The following is a 22,223-nucleotide window of genomic DNA, read 5'->3' as shown; positions in this document are numbered from 1 at the left end:
CAGGATATTGTACAGAAAATTTGAGAAAATACCGTGTATATATTAACTTCAAATCTGTCTAGGCCCCGTTAAAGGTAAATCGGAAATAATGGAAATTGCTTCGTAAATAATTTCTGACTACGCGTCAATTCAATAGTATGGAAGATAATAAACAGAAATATTAAATCTAATCAAGTACAAAATTTAAATGGAGTATATTTAGTGTCAATATTAAATGAAATAAATATTAAATGGCCTTCAACAGCACAAAGATGTGGAAAGTTATCGAACTTTACGCGTTGGGTACATCCATTTGATATAATTGCCACCATGCAATCAAAGTCTGTTTTAATACTCTTAAATTACTTAAAGATGTATTTATATATAAAGAAAGGGGAAGGAGGGGGAATTTGGCAAGATGGTTTCCAGACATTTTTATTTTTTTCCAGGCAAACCCAATGAGGAAAGTTTGTTTAGAATACTCCTAATTCATGAATAGAAGGGATCAAGTTTGGTTCACAATGGGTTGATTGTATATGTTGACAAGGCTGGTTCACAGCTGGTTGATTGACTGTACATGTTTACTGGGCTGGTTCACAACGGACTGGTTGACTGTTGAAGGCAACATACCGGTATACAATATTGCCATCCATGCAGTACCCAAGGTATGGTGACTGGTATATAGGTCGTCGTATGAAACTTTTTCAACTAAATAAAATTCGTGAGAACTAAATAAAATTCGTGGCCACGAGTTTTTTTTTTCTTTTTTCAAGTATACATTGTGGGTTCAGCATTGCGTTTCCAACATTGTGCGTTTTACTGCAGGAAAAAAAGTTATTAACCGTTAAATTAAATTGCAACAACAACGATGTTTCCTTGATGCATTATACGTAATGTACTATCAACATTTAAAACTTGAAATTTACCCAGGCAAAAAAGTTTTTGGTTGATATAAATATATGTTGTATATACTAATATGATAACAATCTAATGCATAAAACCATACTAGACATTTTGAACAGCTGTGGACAAACCAGATATGTACTAAACAAATATAAATCATTATAAACATTTTTGGACTAGTATTTAATCAACATGCACGCATTTCAAATACTAGATCTTTATAACCTATTTAAAAATATATTGTTGAATTCAATACCATATCAATATATTATTCACATCAAATTTGCAGTATTTCATGATGTATCTATCATAAGGCTCGTAGCAAGAATGAAGAGAGGCATATGTTATTTTTGTCATTAAAACTAATGGATTAAATTTAAATAGTAAAAATATCAGTATATGTTTATAAAATTCGAAGTTTGATATATTAAATAGAGATTAAAATTACAGAAACTGACATGTGCATGCCTGGACTATACATCCCCAGGGGGATGAAAAAAAATGTAATTAGAGACTTGAAATCTAGTTATTTAAACAATTTTCTCTTTCGCAGGAGTTATTACAGAGCTTGCATGAATGGAGATTTAGTAACCGAGTTTGGGGAAAGTGGGTCAGCATCAATGATTCGGTGATTTTCTCGACCAATAGTTTACTGTAAAGCAAAACTGCGCAACTTAGGATATGTAAATCAGGCCCATATAGGAAGGAATTTTAAAAAAAAGTCCAGACCCGTAGTTAGGGGGTGGGGGGCCCTTTTTTCTGAAAATGATTTGATGTAGTTGTATTCCGTACAATTCCACACACACACACACTTTGAAAACGTTGCTACGGGCCTGAAAGTGATCAGAAATTAACAATTCTAATTATGTATTGTATATACTGGCAAAATATTACTGTTTAATTTGTTCGAAAGCTTTCACGAAATTTTGAATTACTGTCACTGAAATTCCATAATTTGCTCTAACAACCGTAGAGTACAAACTCCGATATAATTTACCAGGAAGTTCTAATCTGAAGGGGCCATTGAAACCTTTTGGACTTTCAATTTCTTGAGTAATGCACGATTTTTAATTAAAATCAAAATTTTATTATGTAAAGACACTTTACATAATTGCACTGGACATGAGGCACTATGCCTATATACTATATTTAATTTTCATAATTTTATTCACAAAAAGTGGATGGCTCTCCCTACAACAAGGTCAAGGTAAAGACACACTATACAGGTATAATACTATAATTATACAAACATTGTGGAAAAGAAACAAGGAAACAAGGGGGGGGGGGTTACAATGAAGTACCTGTTTGGAAATATTGACGAAAGTCATACATGCCAGTGTTCAAATAAAACGTTTTGTTGCTGCTGTGTAAGCATGTATTGCTTCAAATATTTGAATATTAATACAGAGTCCATGATCAGGACTACCAAATAATAATTCAAGTTCAGAGATCTGATCAAAATCAATAATATTTTGGATTGTTTGGAAGAGTACATCTCTAGAAGATTTATATTCTAAACAAGCAAAAAAGTAATGGTAAGCATCTTCAACAGAATAAATACAGTGTTCATACATTGGCGTTTCTGATAAACATTGCTTATATAAGTCTGTCATCAAATTACTTGCATTATTTCTTAACTGACAATAGTATTATATTATACTTTCTTATTCCAAAGTGAAAAAGTTGTTTACCTTTTTTTTACAAAAATAAGAATTAAAAAGACTCTTGAATGAATATATTCCAGAAGCATTTCTAATATAGTCTGGCAAGTAATTCCACTGTTTAACTGTTGGCAGGAAACTCTCCATGTATGATGTACTTCTAATGTGAGGAATTTTGAATTGTGTATCATTTGTTCTCTCTCAGGTTATACATGTAGGAGTGATTTGATGGACGATAAAGGTCGATCAAGTCATACAAGTATCGAGGTGAATAACCATTTATAATTTTATAAAATTGTATCAATTTATGAACCTTCCTCCTTGTTTGCACACAATTTTGATCGAGAGGAGTTGCATCTTAATCCAGTAATGATAATTCTACCTGCTTCAACTTGAATATCTTTTGAAAAGTGTAGTCTTTTTCGGAGCAATTGTTACAAACAACGTCAGAATATTCCAAACAGGTCTAATAAATACAAAATATATGTTTACAAGTGTTTTTCTCATAACCGTATATTTAAGCATTCTGAGGATATGTAATCTTTTTGTAGCTTTTTCATGAATTGATTGTATATTCAATGTCCAGGTAGCATCTCTTTGAAAATGTAAAACCTAAGTGGGTATGAGATATATTCTGAATAATGTGTGGGCCATGTTTCCCAAATTTAATAGGGGGATATATTACTTATGTTTTTTCGACTAAAAACAGTTTAGTTTGGATTAAAATCAACAAGCCTTTTTTTTACCATTTATCAGTAAGTTCTAGATCGCTAGAGAGCGACGGTGAATTGTGGCTTTGTTTTCTACAATAGCATATACGGAGGTGTCATCAGCAAAAAGGCACATATTATTATATAACTAAATTCATCACAAATATCGTTTATGTACAAAACGAATAGAAATGGTTCCAGAACAGAAACCTGAGGAACACCAGCATTTACTGTTTCATGGTTTGATGAAAAACAATCAATTACAACTTTTTGTTGTCTATCACACAAATAATTTTCAATCCAACCTAATATTTTACCACTAATACCATATTTTTTTTAGTTCATATAAAAACAACTCAATTCCAAACTTTATAAAATGCTTTTGAGATATCACAAAAAATAGATCTGACATCTTTTCCTTTGTCAAGACTGGAAATTATAGTAATGTATATTTCTACTAGTTGATCAACGGTTGAGTCCCCAGGTTGGAAACCTGACGGATACGCATTTGTAAATAACATTATTGTCATTCATGTTTAAACAATATTTTTCCATTATTTTACACGAGACACTTTATAAGGGATATTGGTCTATAATTTGATACTTCTTGCGCGCTGCCTTTATTATTAAATACGGGTGTAAACAGTGATAGTTTCCAAATATCTGGCAACTTTTTTTTCACTTAGTGACCTGTTAAAGAAATTTGCCAGAGGGTTTATAATTGAAGTAGCTATTTCTTTCAACACTCTTGGGGAAATACCATCAGGACCAGTTGGTTTACTGTTATCAATGATACTTAATTGATCATAGACTTCATTTTCAGTGAGACATATTTCAGATAAAGCACTATGCCATATAAGTCTCTCCAAGAGGATCAAGGTTACAGGGGTATAAATGCACAATTATAATGATGGAAATCCAAAATAACGTGTATATTAAAGATATTTGTTTTGACGGAGTCTTTATTGTAGTACTTTCACGATCGTGTTCTTCAGATATTATTGTACAATGTGAACATTTCAACCCAAAAGTGATTATAATTTCTAATAGATGTAGACCCCAGAAAGCGTACATTTCCTTTCTTCAATCATTAATGGTGGGTTTAAGGACAGCAGTGTTAATCTAATGATGAGTTTCCGACGATGACTGATTTTGACAGTTCCCAACTCTGTGTGTTATGTTACTTTGTCATTTTACAAAATGTAACCATACTAACTCTTGCACGACTGCCAATCCGTAATTTAAGTGTAAATGTATACATATTTTTCTTCTAGATACATGTAAATCTTTACCAGTTTAAAAACTACAAACTAAACTATTCGTGCAAATAGTAACAAATGACAAGGCATCGTAATATGCAAATGCACCGTATCTTATTTGAATGTTTAAAATCATATATAAAGCATCTGATAAATCGATTCAAATAAAAGACGGCACGAATGTCGCTCTTAACAAACGCAAGGAACAAATTGTAGACTGTCCAATTCTCTAAACATGCTGAAAGTAGTCGAAAAGAAATGTATATACCTTAATCGTGTCGTTTAGAATAAAGACCATCGAGTACATGTTGCCAAAAGGGTTCGAGTTTGTGATAATTAACCATATTTTCAACAATTGATTCCGCAATGCAGAAGTATGCCCTGAGCGGTTGTCGCATAAATAAGAAAAGTTTGGTATTTTGTTTTGATGGTGGACGAACCACTATTCAGATCAGCCAATCACTTGTGACACTCAGGGGGTAGTGGACCTTACACGAATCGCCAGGTGATTTACGGAAATCAATCTAGGTAAGCTGATCATGATATAAACTTGAGTTAAAATTTAATATACATTGATTATAGTGTGTGTCATTTTGATCGGTTAATTAATTAGCCTTTTGACACATATGTATGGTTTTAAAGAAGATGGAAACAAAGAAAAGAAGTGAAAAAATATTGAGTGATTTTAATACAATAATATTTGTGTAAATTATAAGAAAATAAAATGGCTTAGGACTAAATGTCGTAGCCACAGGTGCTGAGTTTGAGGAGATACAATCTATGTCTGAATTCACAGCAATAATAAAAGCATTGAAAAAACCCACTCCTGCGTGAATCATCTGTGGTCACGGAACAACTAAAATGTGTTTTGCAATCACTTACCATCTACATACCGTCGTATGACCCACCCTTATGCGTCGCACTGTTGGTTTAGAAACGAAAGATATCTTAGTTTATATGTGTAAATGCCATGTCACAAAAATCGGTCACAGGCTACTATGTTTATTCAAATACTGTCATATTGAATTGGAATTTGTATCCTGTCTCCTTTTTGTAGAGCTTTGATTCTATTTTTTTTTAAATATTCATTTATTTAAGCGTTTATTATATATATATATATATATATATATATATATATATATATATATATATATATATATATATATATATATATATATATATATAAATTCATTTTGTTCAAAACCTGGATTCGGAAGTTAGAACGCAATCATGCAGGAATCATGATCATGTGTAGTTATGTGCTAACGTTTTAACAAAAGAAACTTTGCTGAAGAATAATTTTACACATAATGTTACAAGGTTGCTTCGGACACTCTGTAAGGACACCATTAGTAATTGACCAGTAGTGATTGACCAGTAGAATAATTTCGGACACTGTCCCTTACCGCAGTGGCATCGCCCGATCATGGTCTCCCTATAAAGATGTCAATTTGCCGCCCTTCCCTTGGTCAGTTCGATGAATCGCCCAGGAAAGTGATCAGTTGATATTGACAGTGATAGGGAAATATTCAGGTTGGCTTTGTTGTTCTTGTCTGTTGGTGAATAACTCGTGTCATGAATCCTATTAATGCTTCTTAAATAGCCTTTCCATCTCTTAGTACTTAGTAAGGCCAACCACGACACGGACAGACATTTGTTGTCTTGTCCATTATACGCTATGTGAATATTTGCATGCCAGAAACATAACACTGAAAGCATTAAAAATATTATATCAGTAAAATTAGTAGAAAATAATTGGGTTACAGGTAATTGAATAATGTATGTTATTATTTAACTGTTACATGAGAGAGAGAGAGAGAGAGAGAGAGATTACGAAAAAATATATAATCTGAATGTACTTATTTCACTAGTTGGTAATAGAACATGTTGATTAAATGTTCATTGCTTAATTTTGTGGTTTACTCTGATGAATTGGTTGATCAGACATTCCATCTAATTTGATTGTTTCACCTTAACAGGTAAAGTCGTCTACAGAATGCAACCAGGATGCTTAACAAACGAAATATTCTAACTATCCCAGCAATAGTGGTCATCTGTGTATCGATAGTGTGGACAGAGACTCTTCAACTTAATGAGGCAGCAGGCACGGATGATGATAATGTATTGACGATAGGCGTCAACGCGACAGGAAATGATGACGACATATCACCGTCGATGTCTACCCACGACGGCGAGAGTACTGCAGATCCAACGTCTTTTACAACAACGGCTACCCTTGAGAGTCCAATAGGCAGCAAAAACGACGCTTCGCAGCTTGTTATTACAACAGAAAGCTCAAATGACAGTCCTTTGCCTGAAACTTCAACAGATGACCCCCAGCTCACAACTACAACGGACAATTCAAAAGATAACTCACGTACAGATCATCTGCATATATCTACAACGGACAGTTCCTTGGTTTTAACTACAGATAAAAATGACGACGCCATTTCTGAAATACAAAATAATACGGATTTTGTGCCACATTCGACGCATTTTGTGTCTACCGTTGACGACGATGCGTTCGTGACGAAAACAGATATGTCTACTGCATCTTCAACACTGAGCTTCTCATCAAGCACTGCGTCGTCCAAACCAACGACACTTCCTCAGTCTTCCATCATCATCCCATCCTCCACCTCTCCAACATTTATCCTAAGTTCTTCTTCTTCTTCCTCTCCCGTGACGGACGCAATAGAAATCTGCGAGTTCTGCAACTCTAACGGCGCATGCGCCCGGAATCAATCAGAATGCCTTTGTCTTCCCGGATTCTTTGGTAAGTTTTCAGATTAACATACATGTTTATATATGCATGATGTAATTAAACATTTTAAACAAAATATTTTTTGAAAGTTAACAGTTTTTCTCATACATTATCATTCTTACTCGAGGCTGAGGTATTTTCTGTATGCATGTATTTAGATTAAACAATATTATTTATATTATATACATATAGGATTGGGCAGAAGGCACACTGCCTATATAAGCCCTCTTCCATAGTAGAAATGTCGTCATACAGATAAAAATATTACAGGTATAATTAAACAAAAACAAAACACATAAATGGATGTTGGTTCTGTGGTTTGAAGATTTATGAAAAAAGCAGAATTATACAAATCAAACATCCTGCATGTTCAAGGTCAAAAACGTTTCTCGATTTTCTTTGCGGACTGTACAGAATTTAGTTATATTAATATATATTTAACCACCTCTCCTCAGTTCTACGTTATACTATTTATGAAGCGACGTCACATTAACTAACACATAATTAAAAAAATTGAATAGCAAGTTTAGTGCAAAAATTAATTATTTCAATGAAGAACATTTGTAATCATTTCGTGTTTCATATTTTATCCGATTAAATTGAATATGTTGGAGAGAAACCACTGAGAAATATAATATTGGTTTGAGTTATAAACACAATTCTCTTAAATGTCGACGGTGTGAAAATCTCACCAATAAGGGAATAATGTTAGGAAACCGACAGGTGAAGACGATAAAGCGATATTCAGGAGGAGCATTGAATTGTTTCATCTGTATTGATAAAACATTCTTCTATTGGAAAACAATGCCGTCTGATTAAAATTATTGTAAAGTAACTCTTGTTGGAACAAGGCAATGTATAAATGAAGGGGGATTGAGGGATTAAGTATACGTCTATAATATTGGATAAAGAAATGTTGTTTGCAGAAAGTTTTCTCTTTCACTAAAAAATTACGGCTTAATAAATCTACACAATGTCAGAGAAATTAGTAATTAAGAGAAATATATACTGTACTGTACCAATATTGACCAAAGAAATGTCTGCAGAAAGTTTCTCTTTCACTTCCAAATTACGACTTAAAAAATCAATACAATGTCATAGAAATCAAGACTGTACTGTACCAATTAAATATGTGCAGAATTTACACGCGTTTATTCCATAGCCTGTGGATAGAATAATCGTCTAGTAAGTGAGTGAGTATTCGTCCGGAGATCAATGTATTACTGATGTGGCCATGATATAAAGGGTGTAAATAAGTTTCGTGTAACTGGTGCCCAATTCAATGCTTAATGTCTTTGATGGAATTTTGTTTTATTCAATAATGAAGATTTCTATTTTTCCTTTCAGTATCACATTTTTCAGTTAGAAGCTAGACGCCTTGTAAGAAACAAAGCTTTTTGGGGAGGTGGGGCTTACTGAGAGTGCAGTAAAGTACACGAATCCAAATGGCATCTAATTGTTACATTAAAGTTTTGCAATTTAAGAAATTCTATAATAATCTATTTGTAACTTTAACTTCTAGACAACTTAGTCGATAGGAGTGACAGTTGAAACGATCCTTTTTGAAATTTGTTATCTCGACTCTTCTTGACTTTTGATTTTTTTTTTGGGGGGGGGGGGTTTGCTTTCTCTTGATTATTTTCTTATTCCAGAGTTTTGATTCATTGTTTCATGCCCTTTGTCTTGTCCTCATTTCGACCTGTTTAACTTTCAAGATCGAAATGTGACATATAATAGGGTGTCTTTCATAAATTGTAAAAAAGATAATCATAAATTCATTTTCACTTCATGAATTATTGTTCACAGGTGATGGCGTGTAGTTCCTGATCGTTCTTTGAATTTTTTAGGGTGACGACGAGAAAAGAAGAGTAAAATTTATTTATTTATTTATAATTTTGCAAAGAACGTTTTAAGGCCTAATACAATTTAGATATAAGTTATTGTTACATTCTACATTTTGTTACAATTTTTATGACCAAACATAAATATGACCGGGGCATATAGTATTTTCTCGTCCTTCCACCTGTCAATCCGTCACACTTTGTGTTTAGCTCAGTTTCAAAGAAACTGTCCCCTGTGACCTTGACCTGACTTTTCTTAATTTCATTTTGCTCAGTTTCAAAGTAACCATTCTAGATACCTTTATCAAAACTCTGATACATTTTGGTTCTATATAATTTTCTGACCTTGTCCTTCAATATTACCTTGACTTCACGATTACTTATTTTGCATGTAGCACAGAGTAGTGTAAGTGTTAACATGCATGTATTTTCATCAAACTGACAATCAAACTTCATACACTAATACATATTTGTGGGGATTAATCAATTGCCTCATAATTTTCCTGAACTTGACCTTCCCCATGACCCTGACGCATTATTTGTCATTTTGCATTTATCTTAGTTTAAAATAAACTGTATTTTCATCAAACTTCATTCAAAGATACAATTTTATTAGACTTACTCAACTGTGTCAACATGTTTGACCTTGATCTTCTTTATGACCTAGACCTCACTATTGATTGTTTTGCAATTAGCACAGTTTAGAAGAAACTGTTCTAACATTTTCATCAAACTTCATACACTTATACAAATTGGTGAAAACTATTCAACTGTGCCATAATTTTCTGACCTTGACCTTCCTTTTGACTTTGACCATTTCATGACCTTGGAGTTTACTGTTGAAGAATTTTTAACCAAACTTCATATATTAATAAATATGTACATATTAGTGAGAGCAATGCAACTGTGTCATCATTATCTTACCCTGACCTTTTTTATGACCTTGACTTCACTCTTCCTTCATTTTGCAGTTATATTGAAGTTTCAAAAAAGTGTTCAAGATATTTTCACCAAACGTTTGTACTGATACAAAGTGGTGAAAGTAATTATAGTGTGTCAAAATTTTATTGATCTTGACCTTCCGTATGACCTTGAATTTTACAATTAGCTTTTCAGCTTTTATTTCATCTTATTTAATTCCATAAAAGATTACTATAGAAAATCCTATGCATCGATAAAGCTCTGTAAAAGCATTTTTACCATATATACATAAGGGATCATATATAACTTTATTAAATGTGAAATAATGAAAGTAGTTTGAAATAATGAGGCTTTATGTAACTGTCATGAATCAATCTCAGACCAAAGAAGGAAGGTTCTTTTTTACCGTTGCAATACAAATGTACCTTGGGCGAGGCATTCATATCCTATGGACATATTTCTAGTCATGAACTTGTTAAGTATCGATAGATTTTCAACTGTTCTTCAATATTCCTACTACCAAGTTTGCTCACATACGTACATTGACTAGCATGCATCTATACTTGGATGTGCAAATCTCGTAGAATAAAAACCATTAAAAAAAGAGTGACTATATAGAGTGAAGCCTATAAAATTAAAAACTCTTTATTTTATGAACTTGTTCGTATCCTTGATTCAAATAACTAGTTCTTTGGTATAGGAATAATTTTGCAGGTGACAGGTGCGAGTTTGTGGACAACTGTGTAGTCGGCCCGTGCCCTGTAGGGATGGAGTGCATTCCGTTACCAAACCAGGAATACGAATGTCAAGACGGTATGTGTTCAGACCATATTCTTTGATCTAAAAACAAATACAAAATTTCCTTTCTAATAGAACTTGGATAATCAATTACGGAAGCAAAACAATACACCGTTACGTAACAATTATGAATAGCAAATTCTTCTCCATTTCAATGTATTAAAAGAATAATATCAATAAAAGCATTCCCGTACATTGTGAAAAAAAAAATAAATGGTACTAGTGGGGATGAAAAGCCTGGTGTATTCGGACCGAATATTTACCTTCCATGAATGAGAACTAGAGAGATGAATGGTGGTAATAAATTGACTCACCCAAACCCACAATAAATACATCGATTTTCCTTCTGTCACCTACTCCCTTTATTTAATGGCCTGTACTGGTCACTAAGGAATGGGGATGTCCTGTATAATGTCTCGTGTGTTTTATGGTTCTTTATCGTACTTCTGCCGATTATAGGCCAGATCCTAATTATAAAAATGTCCAGGTTTCATTGCCTTTTCATACTTCATTAATTACAGTTGTAATCAAACACGATGGCCCAATTATTCCTATATATACTATACGTTTTCGAAAATCAGTTTTGAAAATAAATATACAATTCCGTGAAATCTAATAATTAGTTCAAATGTATGTTTCAACCAAACGTAATTATTCTAACATTTCTGATATATTTAAAAAAATTGAAATTGATAGACTTTGTTTATAGGTAATTCTAGTACCTCCGTGGAACCTTCCTGTCCATTCTGTAACAGAAATGGGGACTGCATCCAAGCAAACGATACAGATGTGTTTTGTGACTGCTATCCCCCTTATCAAGGTGATTTTTTTTCTTCATTTTTTTTAAATTTAATAAAATATTGGGGAGGGGTAGGTAATATTTCTATTTGTAATGACAAGTTTCAGTGCTGTTTAACTCGAAAACTATATTTAGATAGGTATTTTCATGTTATCAACATTGGATTAAAGAAAAACACATATTTAATTGCTTTTAGGAGATTCCTAAAACTAATTTCCTTTGGATGCCTAGCAAACGGTTTTGGATCTGGAATGGATTAAAAAGGACCCCGCCACTCTCATCCTTAATGTTAAATGACCCTCTGCTCTAAATTTCACCGTTTTTTTTTTATTATTATCATCAACGTTGATTTTCATCACCAACAATAGTATTAGATTCAAATGAAAATAGTATGGAGTATGAAGCGGCTGCTTACTTTTTCAGAAATGCATTTTATGTCTAACTATGATATGAAGAAAATTTAACAAAGTAATTGGAGAGAGCGTTAATTTATTATTACAACATGAAATAAAAAATATGAGTTATATATGACAATAATATTTAGTGTCTAAATTCATATGAGTAAAAATAATAAAGTGCTGCTTTTTAAGTCGGAATATAGCATCTGTAGCTTAGTAGCCCATTGAACATGTACATGTGCAATGTATATCAAACCCTCCTTTCTTTTCTTGCTTACCGTGAATTTTTTAAAAATCTTTTGTAATCCATTGAGCTCATTTTTGTAAGTTTAAAAAAGTAAAAAAAAAAAGTTAAAAAAGTAAGTTTAAAAAATAGCGAAAAAACGCATAACTGAGAAAGATGCACATTTATTCGCTCATATTCTATATTCAGTTATGCAAAACAGAAACTTGTGCTGTGAATGAAGACCTGAATTTTACGACTTTCCTGTGCAAGATGAAGAGAAGAAAAAAAATGTAGTCACATAAATTATTTTCAGTGTCTTTAAATTTCACAAAACTGTGAAACTGTCATGTAAAAAAGTTTTTAAAAATGTATAATGAGTATCATTTTTCGGACATTTAAATATTTATTGTCATCCCAGTTATGATATCTCATACACGTAAAACATTCAAACTAGACGGCTTTCTGGTATACAAGTTCAACTCGACAGAAAAAAAGACGGCAGATCATAGAGCTATACATTTAATACTTTTGGACTTATTTTCCTAAAACGGCCTATCACAGAGTATAGAGTATTTAAGACATTTTACTACTGATGTTATCATTTTATTTTCCCAAGAAATTCGTCAAACTGCCTTCATCAGCAACGAAGGAGAAAGTACATTTTAAAATTCTTGCCGATCTACGATCGCCATTTTCACGTGTAAACGCAATCATTCTTCTTCACTTTCCGAGGTTATAAAAATCTCAAGAAAATTGACATCTTTTGTCCTAAGAATTTTTAATATTTTGCAAGAGTATAAAATCATCTTTTTTTAATAATCTTTTTTTTTCAATTTTCAACATATTTTAATATGCTCATTTTATTATCTTTATATGTATACATATGTAACCTAATTTTTGAAAATTGGTGGGTGGCGTGCTCCTCCTCTAAATTCCTCTAATTTCGCTGATGATATTATATATATACATGTATACGTATATATATCGTGTTGAAATATTTTTTGGGAAGTGGGTGGGGAGGGAGTTTGGTGGACTTGCAAAACCCTCAGTAGTGTATGGCGGATGAAAAGCAAATTATATAGCTGTATTAGATAATTTAGATAATTAAAAATATAAAAAAAATATAAATAAAGAGACAAGATATCTCTGCTTGAAGAAACAATTGCCATTACTGTTTTTAGTGAAATTTAAACATCAGGACACAGTTTGGCATTTTAACTGAAAGGTATAGTTGCAAAAAAAAGGGGGGGTATAAATTGAAAGTTACATGTTACAGTCCAAAAAATATGCGTTTATTTGTATATTTTTACTTAATATGAAAATAAGCTCAATAGGCTTTTATACTAATCTGATGTCCAAGCAACAAGTTGCAGGAAAAGGTCTTTATTTATGGGATATTTTTGTCCCTCTTTTTTAAGTTTTTATTAACATAAAATGTTTCAGATCATTAGGACCAATGATAATACTTACCCTCTTTGTGCCCACGGTGTTATTATAGGTTAACAACAGCAAAAACAAAAATCCTAAACAAAAACAATACCAAAAATAAACAAACTGAACAAATGAAACAAAAAACAATACACTGTAACTTTATGTAAGCTCTACATTTCAAGATTATTGTCATTTGGGCAGTGATCCCTTAACCTCAGCTTTATAAAATGATCATATTTTAAATGTTAGAATATTCCTCCAGGGATGTATTCTGAGAGTAACAGAGATTAGAAATGCTAATAATGATGAGGGAAGCAAGAGTTGTTATAGCTTGTGAAAATGAAGACATTACATTTCCCCAAAGATTTTTTACTGGATAATGTTTTGAAACATATTTGCAAGTTTTACGGATAAATTGCTGAATGATTTGATTGATTTGTGATATACAGGACCCAGCTGTTGGGAGGTAGAGGATTATTGCCAGCTAGGGATGTGTAGTACCAGGGACAGCTACTGTAATCCCACTAAAACAGACAGGGGCTTCCTCTGCAGGCACAGTAAGTATACAAAGTAATATGGGTCAAAATGACACCTAAAGAGGACACGTACAGTCTGTAACTATTTCATCAATCTGAGATAAATTGAATTTAGTACAATCAGGCCTCAGTAATCCGGAAACCAGTAACCCGGACACTTCCGCCATCTTGACCAAATTTGTTCATACTTTTCAGTTATATCTATCAATTAAAAAAGGTATGTTTCATTAATGCAGACATTCATTAGAATCCTGACAAATCTTTAATCCAAGCTTCTGAATTAACTGAGAAGCTTGACTGTTATGTTTCTTGAAACTCGATAAAACTATACAGCTTCTTCATCAAACTTTTAAACTTCATACTGGACACTAAGGTTTATGAAACATTATACAATCATTTTCATAAATATATATATATCATGATATTTACTAAATTGAAAACCTTAAATGATATTGTATGACATCATTCCAAAATTTATATGACTCAATAACTTCGGAAAAAATATTTTTATTTATTTATAGTACCGGGTATTCTTTTTTAAAATATTTCAAAGTTTCAAAGTTTTTGAGACATTCCTTTTTGTAATGTCTATATATCTTACTTATACTCTGACTAACATTTGATCTATCATGAGGTTTTTCAGATTTAGTGAAAATAAAATTTGGATTCAGATTGACAGTGATTTAATACATGAATATTATACATAATACCATCAAGTACGATTCCCTGTTTTCTCCAGTGTTTACATCAGTGATCACTCTTCGGTACAGTGTGTCATGTGACTACTGCTCAGGAATCGGAGATTGCATTATATCAAACAACACAACAAGATGCAAATGTCCCTACCCATACTTTGGTGAGTTCATTTCCTAACTGTCCCTTCAAACCAGATCATTAAAATTGTAAACATTTCAAATGCAAAATTGCTGGTACTTGCATGTCTAACTTTGATGCCAAAACTTTGTCTTACAAAAAATTGCCATTTGTAATATATATAATTTGTAAGATATTACTGTGATTTCTGTCTAGTTTGAGTGATTTAAATTGTATGTAATGTACCTGCTTCAGGGCTGAGATGTGAGAAGAGAGACCCATGTCTGGCTGACCCATGTGATACGAATGAGTTTTGTATCAGACTGGAGAATTCCACCAGAATATGTCTGTCAGGCTAGTGTTTTAACTAATATAAATCTCTATTATACAATATCTTAATAATCCAAAAAAGTTCCCTCTATTCTGCAATTCTTTTTTGTGCTATATTAAAACTTCATTTAATCATCATCTTAAGCCACTGTCCATAGTCTGCATAATACTCTCTCCTATACCTGGCTGTTTGATCACATAAAGAATCCTAGTCTTGAATAATCATACCCCAAATGTGTGACGTAATGTTAAACCAATTAAAATAATTGTTTTTATTGTTGTAACATTCAACGATATACAATGAATATATACATTATATATTGTAAACTGTGATTGGATATTGATGTTGCATCAAAGGTTATTTTCTGACTATGCTTTACTCGCATCGATCAATATTTTAATGAGCTATGGAATATTCTCTTCTCGTTCAACCATGGCCAGAATGGGACAGGATCGTGCATTTTGGCCATGATTTGCGACAATACAGTTAGTAATAAGTTTAAAAATTAAATTGCACAGAATAATTAATTTTCCTGACATTATTTTCATTTTCAGCCACTGCCAAGAATTGTTCCTTTTGCAACTTTCATGGAGACTGTTTCAATGATTCAAACTATCAAACCCAAAGTTGTCGCTGTATTCATCCATATCATGGTAATTAAACAATTGGATCATTATTGTCTTTCCAAAAAATTTCAAAGAGTACCCCAACTCAAATTTCTTTATATTTACAGTGACTAAATTTTTATTCTGTAAATCTATAAACTATAAAATGTATGCAAAATGAAAGAATTGCCTGAAGATGATATGAAATAGCCAAATACTTCTCTCAGCAAGATTCCCTTAATGTTTTATACAAATAAATTCTATTTTAAAGGTGAGCGATGTGAAAGGTATGTAGGCTGTGAGAAGAGGTGTGGATTAGGCAGTACCTGTGTGCAGATAGAACCCAGTCAAACACTCTGTGCTACGGATGGGCAGGGTAAGATAGAAATTGGAGTTAGACATGGCTTTTGAATGGTGTAGATTGAATTATTTTATTTAGAACTTTAAGTAAATATAATATTTCACTGAGCTTTACATTATTGTTGGTTGTTTTAATCAATCTCTCATTGTCTTAAAGATTGTTGATAAAATGACTGCTCTTACAGTATTTCAGAACTGCAGCTGGGCTTGTGACAAAAGCTGTGAGTTTAATCAGATGCAGTTTCAGTGTCTCTGTCCTCCAGGATACAGACCAGAGGGCAGGAAATGTGAGGATGTGAATGAGTGTCTGGACGGACATCACAACTGTTCTCAGTCTCTTTGTCAGAATCTCCCAGGAGGATACCATTGTGAGTGTCCAAAGGGATATGCAGAAAGAAATGGCAGCTGTGTGTGTCCAGCAGGATTTGTGGAAAGAAATAGCAGCTGTGTTTGTCCAGCAGGATTTGTGGATAGATATGGTAGCTGTGTGTGTCCAGCAGGATTTGTGGAAAGAAATAGCATCTGTGTTTGTCCAGCAGGATTTGTGGAAAGAAATGGTAGCTGTGAGTGTCCAGCAGGATTTGTGGAAAGAAATAGAAGCTGTGTTTGTCCAGCAGGATTTGTGGAAAGAAATGGTAGATGTGAGTGTCCAGCAGGATTTGTGGATAGAAGTGGCATCTGTGTGTGTCCAGCAGGATTTGTGGAAAGAAATAGCAGCTGTGTTTGTCCAGCAGGATTTGTGGAAAGAAATAGCAGCTGTGTTTGTCCAGCAGGATTTGTGGATAGAAATGGCAGCTGTGAGTGTCCAGCAGGATTTGTGGATAGATATGGTAGCTGTGTTTGTCCAGCAGGATTTGTGGAAAGAAATGGCAGCTGTGAGTGCCCAGCAGGATTTGTGGATAGATATGGTAGCTGTGTGTGTCCAGCAGGATTTGTGAATAAGAATGGAAGCTGTGCAGAAGTTGATTTTTGTGAGGTCGAAAAACCATGTAGTCAGAATTGTACCATGATAGATGGAAGCTATGTCTGTAGTTGTTGGAAGGGGTATGTACTGTCGGATGATAGAACGACTTGCAAAGATGTCAATGAATGTGACCAGGGTACACTGCATGGCTGTTCACAAAAATGTATCAATACACCTGGTAGTTTTGTTTGTGACTGCAAACCTGGATTCCAGCTTGATCAGGGTGGTTATTTCTGTGCAGATATTGATGAATGTTCTTATCCAGACTTAAATTACTGTACTCAAAGATGTGTAAATACACCTGGTAATTTTACCTGTAAATGTCACAGTGGATTTCAGCTCAGCCAGAATGGCTTTTCCTGTCTAGATATAGATGAATGTTCTACAACGTCTTTGCATAACTGCACTCAGAAATGTCTTAATTCAATTGGAAATTACACATGTAATTGTGAAGCAGGATATCAACTTGGCAAAGATAGCTTCACTTGTCTGGATATTGATGAATGTTCTACCCCAGCTCTGCACAACTGCACCCAGAAATGTGTGAATAAAGAGGGAAGTTATTTCTGTGACTGTGACTCTGGTTATACACTGGGATCAGACAACAGAACTTGTCAGGACTTCAATGAATGTCAAGGTTTTTCCTCTCACAACTGTTCTCAAAAATGTGTGAACCAAGATGGAAAATACAGTTGTGAGTGTTTTCAAGGATATCAATTGGATTCCAATGGCTACAGTTGTTTGGATGTTAATGAATGTGAAAATGGTCTCCATAACTGTTCACAGGGATGTGTGAACAAAGATGGAAGTTTTTACTGTGAATGTTACCCAGGGTATTCTCTATCAAGTGATAAAGTTAATTGTTTGGATGCTGATGAATGCAAGGACAGTGCCACTCACAATTGCTCACAGCTTTGTTTGAATACAGTTGGATCATACCATTGTGAATGTACTAGTGGTTTCTTTCTCTCTGAAGACAATTCCACATGTGAAGATGTGAATGAATGTAAGCAAAAGGAGCTGAACAATTGTTCTCAACTCTGTATAAACAGACATAGTGGATATGATTGCTCATGTACTGAGGGATACACATTAGGAAATGATAATAGAACATGTGAAGATATCAATGAATGTGACAGTAATTTGTTGAACAACTGTTCCCAAAAATGTCTGAATGCAGTTGGAAACTATACCTGTGATTGTGAAGCAGGATATCAACTTGACAAAGATGGCTTTTCTTGTCTGGATGTAGATGAATGTTCTACCCCAGCTCTGCACAACTGCACCCAGAAATGTGTGAATAAAGAGGGAAGTTATTTCTGTGAATGTGACTCTGGTTATACATTGGGATCAGACAACAGAACTTGTCAGGACTTCAATGAATGTCAAGGTTTTTCCTCTCACAACTGTTCTCAAAAATGTGTGAACCAAGATGGAAGATACAGTTGTGAGTGTTTTCATGGATACCAATTGGATTCCAATGGCTACAATTGTTTGGATGTTAATGAATGTGAAAATGGTCTCCATAACTGTTCACAGGGATGTGTGAACAAAGATGGAAGTTTTTACTGTGAATGTTACCCAGGGTATTCTCTATCAAGTGATGAAGTTAATTGTTTGGATGTTGATGAATGCAAGGACAGTGCCACTCACAATTGCTCACAGCTTTGTTTGAATACAGTTGGATCATACCATTGTGAATGTACTAGTGGTTTCTTTCTCTCTGAAGACAATTCCACATGTGAAGATGTGAATGAATGTAAGCAAAAGGAGCTGAACAATTGTTCTCAACTCTGTATAAACAGACATAGTGGATATGATTGCTCATGTACTGAGGGATACACATTAGGAAATGATAATAGAACATGTGAAGATATCAATGAATGTGACAGTAATTTGTTGAACAATTGTTCTCAAAAATGTCTGAATGCAGTTGGAAACTATACCTGTGATTGTGAAGCAGGATATCAACTTGACAAAGATGGCTTTTCTTGTCTGGATGTAGATGAATGTTCTACCCCAGCTCTGCACAACTGCACCCAGAAATGTGTGAATAAAGAGGGAAGTTATTTCTGTGACTGTGACTCTGGTTATACACTGGGATCAGACAACAGAACTTGTCAGGACTTCAATGAATGTCAAGGATTCTCCTCTCACAACTGTTCTCAAAAATGTGTGAACCAAGATGGAAGATACAGTTGTGAGTGTTTTCACGGATACCAATTGGATTCTAATGGCTACAATTGTTTGGATGTTAATGAATGTGAAAATGGTCTCCATAACTGTTCACAGGGATGTGTGAACAAAGATGGAAGTTTTTATTGTGAATGTTACCCAGGGTATTCTCTATCTACTGATGGAGTTACTTGTTTGGATGTTGATGAATGTTCTGAGAGAACAAATAACTGTTCAGATTTGTGTACAAATACAGCAGGGTCCTTTACCTGTCTTTGTTCTGATGGTTTCTACATAGACAAGGACAATATTACATGCAAAGATGTAAATGAATGTAATAGCAAAGACTTTAACAACTGTTCTCAAATTTGTGAAAACATTCCTGGAAGTTTCCTTTGCTCTTGTTTTGAAGGATACACAATGTCAACTGACAATAAAACTTGTTCTGATATTGATGAATGTTTGGATGATACATTAAATAATTGCTCACAGAAATGTCTGAATACACTAGGAAACTATACCTGTGATTGTGAAACAGGATATCAACTTGGCAAAGATGGCTTCTCTTGTCTGGATATAGATGAATGTTCTAACCCAGCTCTGCACAACTGCACCCAGAAATGTGTGAATAAAGAGGGAAGTTATTTCTGTGACTGTGACTCTGGTTATACACTGGGATCAGACAACAGAACTTGTCAGGACTTCAATGAATGTCAAGGATTCTCCTCTCATAACTGTTCTCAAAAATGTGTGAACCAAGATGGAAAATACAGTTGTGAGTGTTTTCATGGATACCAATTGGATTCCAATGGCTACAATTGTTTGGATGTTAATGAATGTGAAAATGGTCTCCATAACTGTTCACAGGGATGTGTGAACAAAGATGGAAGTTTTTACTGTGAATGTTACCCAGGGTATTCTCTATCAAGTGATGAAGTTAATTGTTTGGATGTTGATGAATGCAAGGACAGTGCAACTCACAATTGCTCACAGCTTTGTTTGAATACAGTTGGATCATACCATTGTGAATGTACTAGTGGTTTCTTTCTCTCTGAAGACAATTCCACATGTGAAGATGTGAATGAATGTAAGCAAAAGGAGCTGAACAATTGTTCTCAACTCTGTATAAACAGACATAGTGGATATGATTGCTCATGTACTGAGGGATACACATTAGGAAATGATAATAGAACATGTGAAGATATCAATGAATGTGACAGTAATTTGTTGAACAATTGTTCTCAAAAATGTCTGAATGCAGTTGGAAACTATACCTGTGATTGTGAAGCAGGATATCAACTTGACAGAGATGGCTTTTCTTGTCTGGATGTAGATGAATGTTCTACCCCAGCTCTGCACAACTGCACCCAGAAATGTGTGAATAAAGAGGGAAGTTATTTCTGTGACTGTGACTCTGGTTATACATTGGGATCAGACAACAGAACTTGTCAGGACTTCAATGAATGTCAAGGATTCTCCTCTCACAACTGTTCTCAAAAATGTGTGAACCAAGATGGAAGATACAGTTGTGAGTGTTTTCATGGATACCAATTGGATTCTAATGGCTACAATTGTTTGGATGTAAATGAATGTGAAAATGGTCTCCATAACTGTTCACAGGTATGTGTGAACAAAGATGGAAGCTTTTATTGTGAATGTTTCCCTGGGTACTCATTATCTACTGATGGAGTCACTTGTTTGGATGTTGATGAATGTAATGCCAAAAATGTTCATAATTGTTCACAAATCTGTGAGAATTCTAAAGGATCTTATATTTGTCAATGTCGTAAGGGATTCTTTTTGACAGCTGATAATGTCACATGTGAAGATGTGAATGAATGTGATCAAAATGAAACCAATGGTTGTTCACAGATATGTGAGAATAGTGATGGAGGGTTCTCTTGTTCCTGCAGAGATGGATTCACTCTTATGAAGGATGGGAAGACTTGTGTTGATATTGATGAGTGTACCAGCAGAAATTCCAATGGCTGTGATCAGAACTGTACCAACACTGTAGGAGGCTACACATGTAGCTGCCTTCCTGGTTATCGTCTGACCTCAGACAATGTCACATGTATGGACATTGATGAGTGTGACACAAATGAACTGAATTCCTGTGAGTACCAGTGCAATAATTCTATAGGAAGTTACAGCTGTGCCTGCCCCTCTGGATTTCTGCTGAAGGATGACATGAGAGGTTGCCAGGATATAGATGAATGTAAAGGCTTGCATAGCTGCTCACAGGGCTGTGTTAACAACATGGGCTCTTATTCGTGTGTTTGTGACCAGGGCTTCATTCTGGAACCAGACAACAGAACCTGTGTAGATTTTAATGAATGTACCAACCAGACCAAGAACATTTGTGACCAGGATTGTGAGAACACCAGAGGGAGCTTTGAGTGTAGTTGTAGAGCTGGCTACTGGCTAGGTCCTGATAAGAAATCTTGTCTGGACATCAATGAATGTGCAGATAAATTCAGGAACAACTGCAGCCAGTTATGTGTGAATTCAGATGGCAACTTCTCCTGTTCCTGCCAGAGTGGTTTCAGTCTTCTGGAGGATGGTGTGTCCTGTGTGGATGTAGATGAATGTCTGGATAAAAAGCTCTGTAATGGTTCCTGTGTCAATACAGAAGGGGCATACATCTGTAACTGTCCAAATGGCTATGAAGAGAGAGATGGGCTATGTAAAGGTAGGATTAAGTTTAAGACAGTCGAAAAAAAAATTACTCAACACTGGCAAAGAAATC

At 34.2% G+C, this 22,223-nt stretch overlaps 1 protein-coding gene across 1 annotated transcript in view; it reads left to right on the top strand.

Moving 5' to 3' along the window:
- The first annotated feature begins 6,519 nt into the window (after positions 1 to 6,519).
- Positions 6,520 to 22,223, top strand: part of LOC133199682 (fibrillin-1-like) — a 49,961-nt gene continuing 34,257 nt past the window's right edge. Inside the window, exons 1-9 of the mRNA XM_061335556.1 lie at positions 6,520 to 7,288; positions 10,753 to 10,851; positions 11,546 to 11,656; positions 14,140 to 14,247; positions 14,966 to 15,082; positions 15,295 to 15,393; positions 15,925 to 16,023; positions 16,247 to 16,351; positions 16,521 to 22,166. Of these exons, the coding sequence (XP_061191540.1) occupies positions 6,520 to 7,288; positions 10,753 to 10,851; positions 11,546 to 11,656; positions 14,140 to 14,247; positions 14,966 to 15,082; positions 15,295 to 15,393; positions 15,925 to 16,023; positions 16,247 to 16,351; positions 16,521 to 22,166 (7,153 nt within the window). The remainder of the gene's footprint in view (positions 7,289 to 10,752; positions 10,852 to 11,545; positions 11,657 to 14,139; positions 14,248 to 14,965; positions 15,083 to 15,294; positions 15,394 to 15,924; positions 16,024 to 16,246; positions 16,352 to 16,520; positions 22,167 to 22,223) is intronic.

Source organism: Saccostrea echinata, unplaced genomic scaffold (genome assembly GCF_033153115.1).
Source record: "Saccostrea echinata isolate AGI-Se365-2 ecotype Australia unplaced genomic scaffold, CSIRO_AGI_Sech_v1 ptg000034l, whole genome shotgun sequence".
Lineage (NCBI taxonomy): Eukaryota > Metazoa > Mollusca > Bivalvia > Ostreida > Ostreidae > Saccostrea > Saccostrea echinata.
This window is presented reverse-complemented; position numbering and strand designations above follow the sequence as displayed.